At 38.4% G+C, this 12,593-nt stretch overlaps 1 protein-coding gene across 1 annotated transcript; it reads right to left on the bottom strand.

Annotated features, from left to right (window-relative positions):
- Positions 1-3,393: 3,393 nt before the first annotated feature.
- LOC306854565 (uncharacterized protein) lies at positions 3,394-5,643 on the bottom strand. Its single transcript, XM_079392697.1, has 5 exons — positions 5,602-5,643; positions 5,271-5,353; positions 4,533-4,814; positions 4,408-4,452; positions 3,394-4,068 (listed from the first exon to the last, which is right to left on the bottom strand). Exons 2-5 carry the CDS (start codon positions 5,341-5,343, stop codon positions 3,815-3,817), a joined length of 654 nt encoding a protein of 217 aa, XP_079248823.1. The 5' UTR covers positions 5,344-5,353; positions 5,602-5,643; the 3' UTR covers positions 3,394-3,814.
- Between the last annotated feature and the right edge of the window lie 6,950 nt (positions 5,644-12,593).

Genomic DNA, 12,593 nt, shown 5'->3' with positions numbered 1-12,593 from the left:
GAGAGGGACAAAACAGACCAACGATATTACAAACGATTTGCGTGACGCGATTATCTTATTGAAAAAGTTTTGTATTCTTTTCCCCTATCTCTATTATTCCCCTCCACTTCCTCAATTTATTAATTTGCTTAACATTAGGATGATTGCAGGGAAAGTGGGCCACTTTTTGTAAAACGTATGTTTGTAATTTATGTTTTTCTTTTCTATATTACATTTGTTAACTTTAATATCCCGCTATAATTTTCAATTCGAATATGGTTAATATAAAGTGTATATATATATATATATACCTGTATATATACCAAAAACATTTTTAGATCATACGCTCCAGAAAAAATATTTTCTGGTAAAGTGGGCCATCCCTTATTTATCAAAAATCAAAATTAAAAACACATGATTTATTAACACATATTATCAGACAAACATATTTATCAACTCCAAACATATATAACCTACAGGCTATGAGTAAAATGTAAATCCTCATCTCAATTCATGTGTAATTCCAAACAGCTGAAAGATCATGTTGTGCTGGCATTAAATCTGATGAAAACTGAATATTAGAATTCTCAGAAATCTGAATATTAACAAAATTATCTCTGCAAGATGTTAAAAATGTGACTATAACACAAGCAACAAATAGTCTAAGCCATAACAGGAATATTTAAACCCGTAACCGTATGTAAAACTGTGTTTGTGTCCATGTTCTGTAAACACTTTAAATGAACTTTAATTGTGTCCATATTTTAAAGCTTTATATTCTGCATTTGGCTGCTCTCATCTTTTGTCATTCCACAGATTGAATTAATGCCTATTCTCTCTTTCCTTTCTTCCATCTCTGACTTGAATTTCCTGACTGCAGACTCGTGTCTGTTTTCTAAAACAGTCATTTATACGTCAACTATTAAATAACCAGTGCATGTCAATTTATTTAATGAATTTGTGTATAATAACTGAAGGTTAAAGGTTAAAGGTCAGCCCACTTTATCTAACACATTCAGCCAAAGTGGGCAAGCAATATTTAAACACCTTAAATGAAAACTAACCATTTTTTGTCTTTGCATTGTATTCCCTGTTAACTGTGGAAACAAAACCAGCAGGAACTGTCCCAATAATATTGTTTCCATTTAGTGAGCAACCTTATAATTTACACCGCGCTCTTTCATCACTTGATCTTTCGTTTGGGTGCGTCAGTCCATTAAATCACTTCATACACAAAACCATGGCACACACTCACATGATACAGTCTTCTCGTTTCATTTTATTATACATATATGACCAATAGGACAAGGACTCAAACGTTTCGGCTCAAAGGCCTTCTTCAGCGTGCTAAACAATACGAATCCTCCACTCACTTTTTAAACCACCAAGCTGACGTTATCATTCATTCACCGATGTTCAATCACTAAAAGCTTATGTATTTTATATTAAATAAAAAGTGATATATTCTTTGTGGCCGGTGGAGTCGATGGCCTTCACACGACCGCTGTCACGGTAAACTACGCTTTTTATACCCATCTAACAAAATACTAATTGAACTTAGCTGAACACACTTTCCTTATTTTTTCACAACAAATGGCCAAGCAAGCGCCGACACTGACGAGATACACGAGACAGAACGAGGCCAAACATTATTAATAGATTAGGCTACAGTTTTCGTTTACTTTGACCATCGCCCACCATAGATCAACATAATCTATAAAGGTGAGAATCACGATATTTCATGATATAATCAATGCGTTTGGGAATGTTTAGAATAAAAATGAATAAATAAATAAATAAAACATAAGTGCTGTTGTGGCTGCTGTGTGTCACATGATGCCCGAACACCCCCCCCCCCCCCCCAACTCAGGCCCCCTCAAAAATAATGAGTGCATGACGCCTAATAAGAAAAAGAAAGGTAAAATGTTTCTTTAGGAAAAAGAAAGAGAAAGGTAAAAAAGTGATAAAAAAATCTTGAAATATATCAACTTCTCTTGTCATTAGAATGAAAAACATGATGGCTTTTCACACATGAAATAGTTAACACTGGGTGAATGTAAACCCCAGGTAAACTGAATACTGGTTTATCTTGCTTCAAGTTTCACACAGAATATCGGGGCACCCGGCTCGAATACCTGGTCGACTGGGAGGGATATGGACCAGAGGAGAGATCCTGGGTGGCCAGGGACGACATTCTGGACCCCTTGCTCCTGGAGGACTTTCATAGAAACCACCCCAGTCGTCCCGCACCCAGAGGCCGGGGCCGCCGCCGTCGCCGTGGTAGGGCGTCAGGAGCCGCCCCTGGAGGGGGGGTAATGTCAGCGAATCACAGTCACCCCAGCCATCAGCACCCACGCTAACGAGATCACAGTCACCTGCCTTCTAATTCATTAAAAAAAAATGAAAAAAAATTCATTAAAAAAAGCCCTTCAAATATCTAAAGGTTTTCTGCAGAATAAGAGTATAAATCTTATAAATAAGAGTACAAAGCCAAAAACTTATCACCAAACACGAATGACATTTTAGGCACTTCCAAAACTGTTGCAACAGAGATGGAAATACAACTTTTAAATACAGGAATTATGTTTGCATCTTTGCTGCCACAGTTTTGAAAGTGCCTTCTTCTGTTCTAAAGAACGGGGTCCCAATACTTTTGTCCATATAGTGTATGTACAAATCATTGGTATTTGGTGATAAGTTTTTGGCTCAAGTTCTGTATTTAAAGTCACACCAGAGGTGTTCAGCTTGGATTCTGCAGATAGTCAGAAGTTCTTCCACACTGACTCAATCAATCATCTCTTATTGAACCTTGCCTTATACACAGACACATTTTCATATTAGAATATTGCTATAAAATTAGAAGCACACAATAGAATATCATTATATGCTTAAACATTAAGATTTGTACTCATGGAAATGACTAAAGTAGTCAAACCTGTTCATTAGAAGGGGGTGCCAATACTTTTGGCAATATAGTGTATATATTATAAATGCATATATTACTGTGTATTGAAAAATATAAGCACCAGTTTCCAATATATGGAAATGTATTATGTAATATATCACATTATATTTTGTAGAATATTACCATATATTTTTGTTTCGTGAGGGTAGCTAGGATCATTTCCTTCTCTTTCCCAGAACAGTTATTACTTTTCAGAGAGTTACTCCTGTATCTCAAACAGTAGACAGTGGCGTTAGCAACAGGTGATGGGTTTGCTTCCCACCATGAACTGATCAAATATTGACCTTGAATTCAAATGTAAATTTCTTTGAATAAATATAATTCAATATAATATGATTTTCTGTCTTGCACAAATAAATAATACAGATGAGTTCTTTGTACTCTTCTCCAACTTTACTAGTTTAACTGGTAAAACCTTCCCATAAACAGAAGACAGAGGATCCATCTTTAGAGAGATCGCAAGTCTTTATTCAATGCAATGTTCTTAAAAAAATAATAATAACCACTGTACAAAACTGCACCATTTACACCATTGTGCATAATATTAAAGGTAAAAAAGAATTTCCAAACCTAAGCTACATTAACATTTACTGTACCGAATACAAAAATGACATTCAGAAAAATTTCCTCTTAAAGTTCACAAAGGCTTGAGATCATTGAAGTACATAGACGCATTTATACACTGATCAAACAGATCAATAATATACTGTTATTTCACAGAAATTAATATAAAACAGAAACAGAATTCTAAACCAGCAACCAGTGTAGTATAGTTCAGTAGTTTTAAGTGCAGATAGTGTAGAGTATGTAGTTTAGTGGAGTTCAAATAAAACCTGCACCACATGGAAAATCAAACAAAACTCATTTACTTCATACTGCTGCACTGATCACATCTTCTGGATGATCACAGTTGTCCTCATTATGTCTGAAGACCAGAAACATCCTCTTCTGGAATCTACAAAATGTTTTGAAGCTTGGTATCTTGTTGCGAATGACAGTCATTATGACGATGATGATGAGGATGAAAAAGCCCACAACCACAGCGGTGACAGTATATTTAGATCGAGGATTCTCTGCGGTGTCTGGTAAAGATGTTCCTGATAAGCTTTGCTTTATATTTTCCTCTGTAAAAGTACATTTAAAATCTCTTATAACACTGTTTAATTCATAAACACACATGAGGCCTATCAGACTGACAGTCATATTCTCCACAACAAGACCTTCACAATATAAGAATCTGAGAATCTGATAAAACTGATTCTCTACACACACAGACTAAATCTAAAATCTCTTAAATCTCAATTAGGATGATCAGCGATGTGTCACTGTTTAGAAATCTTCTTAAACACTAAAATCCTTGGTGATTTAAAGTCATGAATATGCTGAAGAGCAGTTTTCTGTGTTCCTGCAATCTAAGTGACCTGAAGCAGTATTCAGTAGAAATCAATAATAAAATATAATACCTTTCATGCTAGGAGCTTCAGTGACAATTTCAGGTGTAGTTGGCACTGTTAAGACATTTTAAAGCACATAAATTAAACACAAATGTGCTTTACTGAATGATAAACAAAAATATTATATACAGTACCTAGTATGTTCACAGTGAATTCTGTTATATTCACTTCACATGATGTTTGCACAAAGAATCTGAATTTTCCTGTCATTGTTGTAGATGGAGTGTAGCGGCATGTGAAGCTGTTACTGTGATCACAGGAGTTCACCGGAGGCTCTTCTTTACAGATTGCCAAGTTATTATAGCGAAACATATAATTTTTAATACAGCATTCAGTGCGCCGCAATGAGACCCTGCAGGTGAGAGTTGCTTCATTTCCCACAGATCCAGTCACATCATCACAGCTTACAATGAAATCTGAAAAATAACAATGTATAATAGACCAACTGAATGATAAACAAGATCTGTTATTTTTTTTACATCTCATGAAACTATATAAAGTGTCAATGAAAAGCAGTAAATTAAATATACGTTGACTCTTTCATTAGAAAACATATTCATGAATAAAATCACTGCATTATGTATTTTTGCATGTTAGATCTTGATCTCTAAACATGGGAGATCCACATATTTTACTTTTTATTATGAACTGCAGCTTCAAAATATTTACCATTTATTTTCTAATAGCAGAATAACAGAGCAGTCTCTGCATACAGCCTCCTGACTCCTGATATATATATATATATATGTATTTTTTTTAAAGCCACGTGTTTTGGATATCTATGAATCAGATCATTGACCATTTTTTCATTATCTTAGATTTAGTTTTTAAAATTCCCACACGCACTTTCTAAAGGAGGTTTATTCTCTTACCATCACCAGCTTGACAGACAGCAGAAAAGGTCCAAACCAGAATGAACAGTTGCGCAGCATTTACAGCATTCATAGTTGTGATTCTGCAGTATAAGACATGGCAGAAATTCATATGAGAAGTGGTAAGGGGGTACTACGCTGTCTTCTAATTCATCTTACTTACTTTAGATCATAAATAAATCAAGAAAAAGTGGGCATAAGCACTTTGAATTATCTGGTAAATGTGTAAATCACAAAACACCATGCATGTATTAATGATTGCCATGTAGCACATTATTGATTAGTAAATGCAAAGGGAATTGTTTCATGTTCAGAGAGAGTTATTGCTCACCTGCGGTCTGTACGTCTTCACCGTCTGAGTTCATTCCACTCTGACTCTCTCTGCTGCTCACACGAGTGTATATAAATACTTAACTACAACTAAACTTTCACTTTCAACATGACTGAACCAGACAGACGGGTGTTTAAATCATGACAACTCTCAGAGTGAATGACAAGGTAATATACATAACAATGTTCATGTATTTGGTCTTGGCAGAATAGATCTGCTTCTGCGGCAGAGCAAGTACCGAGACATATATATATACACACACACACACACACACACACACACATGTTGGTTTTTGTGGTTTATGGGGACTCTCCATAGGCGTAATGGTTTTTATTCTGAACAAACTGTGTGTGCTATTGCCCTACACCAACCCTACACCTAAACTTAGCCCTCACAGGAGACTTTGTGCATTTTTAGATTTTCAAAAAAACACCATTTAGTATGTTTTTTAAGCCTTTTGAATTACGGGGACATAGGCAGTGTCCTCATAAACCACCTTCATATTGTAATACCTCTGTCATACCCATGTCATTATACACATTTGTGTCCTCATAAACCACATAAACATGCACACACACACAAGTTCTGTCATCCTTTGTCATACTTTATGTATATCATTATTGGCTACATTTGATATTCTTGGTGCTGTTTGTTGTCATGAAAACAAAAGGTCATGAACGAAGTAGTCTAACAGCGTTTGTCCAATGATGCAAAGAGTGGGTGCGACCATTTGCAGCTTGAATATGTGGAGTCATTTGCTTCCAGTTATTTACAAAAAGTCTGTTTTGTTGCTTTACAAACGGATGTTTCTTATCATATTATTATGCTATGTCGTAATTATAAACACACTAGTTTGTAGCACAAATAGTTTTACCGTTCTGCACTTTATTAATTGAAAACGCAGACATTTTCAGATATATGCTTACTTCGTTTATGTTTTTCATGTCATCCACAGTTAAATTTGACCAGACGCTCTGCTGCTTTGCATTTTCGTCATATTAGGTTTATGAATAAGAGTTAATGTGTGCATATTTAAAAAAAAAACATTGTTTGTAAATTGTTCAAATTCAAGACATGGTTACACCCTTGAATACCAAATCATCTTCTGTACAGGTATTAGAATGAGCAATGTTTTAATGGTTTAATATAATAACTTTTAATAACTTTAACTGAACAAACTTAATTGGCTGTATTTACAATTTCATAGTTATACCCATGATCCTGTTCCAAAGGGTGAAGGCGGTTTTGTATCTTCTGTTTACCTTCTTTTTATGGCATATATTTTAGTGAATCTGCTTTTGAACAACATGCATTGTTAAAAGCATAATATAAAGAAAACTGAATTCGTTGGATAAACACTTATCCACCCATGAGAGAACCTGTCCTTGCAAAATAACTCCCTCATCAAAGGCAAACAGGTTTTTAATGGATTGCATCACGTTGCAACCACGTGTCAAAATATCAATGCAGTTTGATCACCCCCCCCATCATTTCAAACAATACTCCACCTTTGAGTCTCGAGCAAGGTTTTTCCATGTTACTTTCAGGTGACTTTCGCTTTGATAAACAAGTGTTTAAAATAGTTTTGGAATCATTGTTTTGTAATGCAGTAGCATAAATGCCATTGGGTCTTCCTAACATCTTTCCATTCCTTTACCCCAGTGGGCTCCAACTCTGTCATGTGACACAGAAGCAGTCCAAGTATAAAAGCTTATTGAGACTAAAATAATCAGAGTCAGTGTGACTTGCTATAGTCTGAGTCAAACAGGCAAATGACTGTCTCTGTAACTTGCTTAAACTCCCCAAAAGACGTCAAAACAAAAAATAAAAAGAGTGCATTTTACAGTAAATATTCTCCTTATTGTACATCACTGTCTGTAGATATCAATATCAGCATCAGCCATTGAAAGACATACCAAAATCAAGCATATAAAATGAAATTAATGTGGTTTTGTTTGTTTATTTGCTCATCATATATAAAAGAATGGATGTTACATAAATGTTAGATGACACAATAATTCTTACAATATAAAGCTGTAATAATACAAATCTTTACGGCCTAATTTTCTCATTGTAAATGCCAAAGATTTTTCCCCATAGTCTTGCAGAAGTTTTATTTGTGCGTGTTACTGATGTACAATCAATATTTACAAATGCTTTAACAAATGATTTAACAATGCAATAACATTTTGAAATCCCTTCTATTCATATTTTAACCCTTTAAAACCTAAGGGTAAAATGGGTCATTTTTACACATTTTGTTTATTTGACTGTAAAATTCTAACAGAATGTGCTATTTTCAAGTGCAAGGTGTCATTTTTTTCAGAAAACAGATGGCTTTCAATAAAAAGTACAGTTTTTGACCATTAATGTTGTGTGGTGAGCTTGTAAACAGAATTTAAGTAGACAAAAAAAAAAAAAAATACATTTTCTGTTTTTTATTTATAAAAAAGAGACAAATCGTGATTGAAATAATCCAACACTTCTTACTTCAAAATTCAACTATATTACAGATATACAAGTATTTTTGGGACACTGGGTTGCACAGTTTTCATTCAGGAGGCTTTTTTGTTCATACACGCACACATTTACACATGCATGCATATGCATACAGACTCATTATAGCGATGCACACACTACATGTGAAAATGTCTCACTCAGACTGCTCCCAAAGTCTCATCAAAAATAATCCAAATACCTACAGAATTCCTGCAGTATTACATAAATAGATAAGAAATACATTTAGATCATCTCTACACATCAAGTGAAAGTGAAAGTGAAGTGAAGTGACATGTGGCCAAGATTAGTGACCCATACTCGGAATTTGTGCTCTGCATTGAACCCATCCAAGTGTACACACACAGCAGTGAAAACACACACAGCAGTGAAAACACACACAGCAGTGAAAACACACACACACACACACACACACACACATGCCGTGAACACACACACGGAGCAGTGGGCAGCCATTGCTGCGGCTCCCGGGGAGAAGTTGGGGGTTCAGTGCTCAAGGGTTTCACTTCAGTCGTGGTATTGAAGGTGGAGAGAGCGCTGGACATTCACTCCCCCCACCTACAATCCCTGCCGGACCACCCGCTTCGAATGATATCACTCAATTGAATGGCTGTTATCAGTGGTTATCAGGTCACAGATATGGGCCAGAAGGGATCTGCTGCGCCTACTGGTAGGCTGAGAAGGCTGTTATCATCGATCCACAAGGTTAATCACCGCACACATGTATGAAGGTGAAGTTAACACTGGAGTACCAGCAGAAACGATCATTTCCCCAGCGCCAACAACTGCACACGGAACAAAGACCAGCGAAATAGCGCATTAAAAGATGGATTTAGATGACTTCAGGACACATACAGGTACCGTCTCATAAAATACTCCATTGTTCCATGTTTATGAATTAAGTTATTAATTAAAAATTTGCCTATGGTGGGAAAGGGATCATGTAAAAATCCACACATTTACCATATGTTTACCATAGTAACTGTCGCTCGAACATGTCATGTGCAGTCAATGCACAGTAACCACAAAATATACCATGCTTCTCCCACCATAACCGTAGTTTTACTGTGGTATTTATAGTAAAAGCACAATAACCTAGATATTTACTATGAGTTTACATTAGTAACCGTAGTTTTACTGTGGTATTTGTAGTAAAAGCACAATAACCTAGATATTATTAACCTGGATATCAAGATGGCGCCGCGTATGGCTGCTGTGGTGTGGAACGCTCCCGTACTTTTGTTGTTTTTGTTTGTTTGTTCTGTGTTTAGTCATTCTCTTACTGTCAGTTTTACCAGAGACGAACTACTGGACATAAGGCAACACACACCGGACAATTTTTTTTCCGGTTTTTGATTATTCAGACGCTTTGTTGGATGTTTTGGTCGAAGGGGCAGCGGTCCTAGTCAAACGCGCGCTCAGACGGAAAAGAGGGAAGCGCGCCGGCGCGCTGGTTAAACTCCGCGAACGCGGCTTCCGAACTGCGCTCCCAAGCATTCATCTAGCGAATCTCCGATCCCTTCCTAACAAAATGGATGAACTACTTCTCCTCACCCACACAAATAAGGACTTTACAAACTCTGCTGCATTGTGCTTCACTGAAACCTGGCTGAGTGAAAACATCCCGGATAACATGCTTCATTTGCCGGGATATCAGCTGTTCAGATCAGACCGCATCACGGAGCTAACAGGGAAAACGAGAGGTGGTGGACTATGTTTCTACATAAATGAAGGTTGGCGTTCAGATATAACAACTCTGAAGAAGATGTGTTCTCCTAATTTGGAGGCCTTCTTCATAAACTGTAAGCCGTTCTATTCGCCCTGAGAGTTTTCCTCCTTCATTCTCGTGAATGTTTACGTGCCTCCGGACGCGTGCGTGAGCACCGCGATGCAACAGCTGGCCGAACAAATATCTGAAACAGAGCAAAGGTACCCGGACTCTTTTTTAATCATTCTTGGAGATTTTAATAAAGCAAATCTCTCCCGCGAACTGCCAAAATACAGACAGCACGTTACATGTCCCACCAGAGACAGTAATATATTGGATCATTGTTACACAATAATTAAAGATGCATATCACTCTGTCCCACGGGCAGCTCTGGGGCTCTCTGATCACTGTTTGGTTCATCTCATACCGACCTACAGGCAAAAACTCAAATCTTCTAAGCCTGTATTAAGAACTGTTAAGAGATGGACTAATGAAGCAGTGCAAGATTTAAAAGCTTGTTTTGACCTCACTGATTGGAGTGTTTTTGAAGCCGCTGCCACCGATCTTGATGAACTCACAGAGACTGTAACATCATATATCAGTTTCTGTGAGGATATATGCATCCCCACCAGGACATTCTTATCATTCAATAATGATAAACCGTGGTTTACTGGGAAACTCAAACAGCTTCGTCAGGCCAAAGAGGACGCTTACAGAAGTGGGGATAAAATCTTGTATAACCAGGCCAGGAACAGACTAACAAAGGAGATCAGAGTGGCTAAAAAGAACTACTCTGAGAAGTTGAAAAAAAGAACTTTCAGCCAACGATCCGGCGTCGGTATGGACTGGTCTGAGGAACATCACCATGTACAAGACACCACCCCCACAGTCTGTGGAGAATCAACAACTGGCTGACGATCTCAATGTGTTTTACTGCAGATTTGAAAAGGCCAGACTGACACCCAGCACCCGCTCTGATCTGCACTTCACACATTCACCTTCCCGCCCTGCAACCCCCCTTACTCCCTCCCCCACCATTCTACCTGCGTTTAAAGTCTGTGTAGAGGATGTGAACCGGGTCTTCAGAAAACAGAAATCTAGGAAAGCTTCAGGACCAGACGGTATTTCACCTGCCTGTCTAAAAGTCTGTGCTGACCAATTGGCCCCCATCTTTACACAAATCTTCAACAGATCTCTGGAGCTGTGTGAAGTTCCCTGCTGCTTCAAACGCTCCACCATCATTCCCGTCCCCAAAAAGCCCAAAATCACTGGACTTGACTACAGACCTGTCGCACTCACGTCTGTGGTCATGAAGTCACTTGAGAGACTGGTCCTGGCCTACCTGAAGGACATCACTAGACCCTTGCTGGATCCTCTTCAGTTTGCCTATAGAGCAAACTGGTCTGTGGATGAAGCTGTCAATATGGGACTGCATTACATCCTGCAACACCTCGACAAACCTGGGAATTATGCAAGGATCTTATTTGTGGACTTCAGCTCGGCCTTCAATACCATCATACCTGACCTTCTCTCAGACAAACTGATACAGCTCTCTGTGCCCTCCTCCATCTGTCAGTGGATCACCAGCTTCCTGACAGACAGGCAGCAGCTAGTGAGGCTGGGCAAACTCACATCCAGGACTCTCACCATCAGCACTGGCGCCCCTCAGGGTTGCGTTCTCTCTCCACTGCTCTTCTCCCTCTACACGAATGACTGCACATCAAAGGACCCCTCTGTCAAGCTCCTGAAGTTTGCGGACGACACTACAGTCATAGGCCTCATCAAGGACGGTGACGAGTCTGCTTACAGACAGGAAGTTGAGCAGCTGGCTGTCTGGTGCAGTCTTAACAACCTGGAGCTGAACACGCTCAAAACTGTGGAGATGATAGTGGACTTCAGGAGAAACCCCCCTGCTCTCCCCCCACTCACCATCATGAACAGCACTGTGACTTCAGTAGAGTCATTCAGATTCCTGGGCACCACCATCTCCCAGGACCTGAAGTGGGACAATCACATTGACTCTATTGCGAAAAAGGCCCAGCAGAGGCTGTATTTCCTCCGCCAGCTAAGGAAGTTCAACCTGCCTCAGGAGCTGCTGAAACAGTTCTACTCTGCAATCATCGAGTCTGTCCTATGTTCTTCTATAACTGTTTGGTTTGGTTCAGCTACCAAAACAGACATCAGAAGACTACAACGGACAGTTAGGACTGCTGAGAGAATTATCGGTGCCCCTCTGCCCAGCCTCCAAGAACTTTACACCTCCAGAGTGAGGAAAGGGGCTAAGAAAGTCACTCTGGACCCCTCACACCCAGCTCACTCTCTCTTTGTACTGTTGCCCTCTGGCCGGCGCTACAGATCACGGAGCACCAGAACAGCCAGACACAAGAACAGTTTTTTCCCCCAGGCCGTATCCCACCTGAACAACACATAACACACCCCGTATTAGTACTGTACATCTGTAAATAACCCATCAAACCTTCATCTGTACATAGGACACATGCACATTCACAGTTCTGTCTATGGTCATGTCTCTTTTCTGTATATTTTTATTTTTATTACTATTGTTATTCTTAATTATTGTATATTCTCTTCATTAGTGTTCTTTATCACCTTAATTATATGTTGTCTGCACTATGTTTGTACTTTCTGTACTGGAAGCTCATAACACCAAGACAAATTCCTTGTGTGTGCAAACACACTTGGCAATAAAGCTTTTTCTAATTCTGATTCTGATATTTACTATGAGTTTACCTCAGTAACCGTATTT

This window comes from Barbus barbus, assembly GCF_936440315.1.
Source record: "Barbus barbus genome assembly, chromosome: 34".
NCBI lineage: Eukaryota > Metazoa > Chordata > Actinopteri > Cypriniformes > Cyprinidae > Barbus > Barbus barbus.
Note: the sequence above shows the minus strand (reverse complement) of the source record. Positions and strands in the feature narration are given on the sequence as shown.

What these genes read in the sequence shown, in the direction of transcription:
- LOC306854565 (XM_079392697.1), bottom strand. Translation starts at nt 5,343, where the DNA reads ATGAATGCTGTAAATGCTGCGCAACTGTTCATTCTGGTTTGGACCTTT. An exon ending in TGTCTGTCAAGCTGGTGATG is followed by an intron (nt 4,815 to 5,270) that starts GTAAGAGAATAA and finishes GTTATTTTTCAG; the next exon opens with ATTTCATTGTAAGCTGTGAT. An exon ending in ATTCACTGTGAACATACTAG is followed by an intron (nt 4,453 to 4,532) that starts GTACTGTATATA and finishes ATGTCTTAACAG; the next exon opens with TGCCAACTACACCTGAAATT.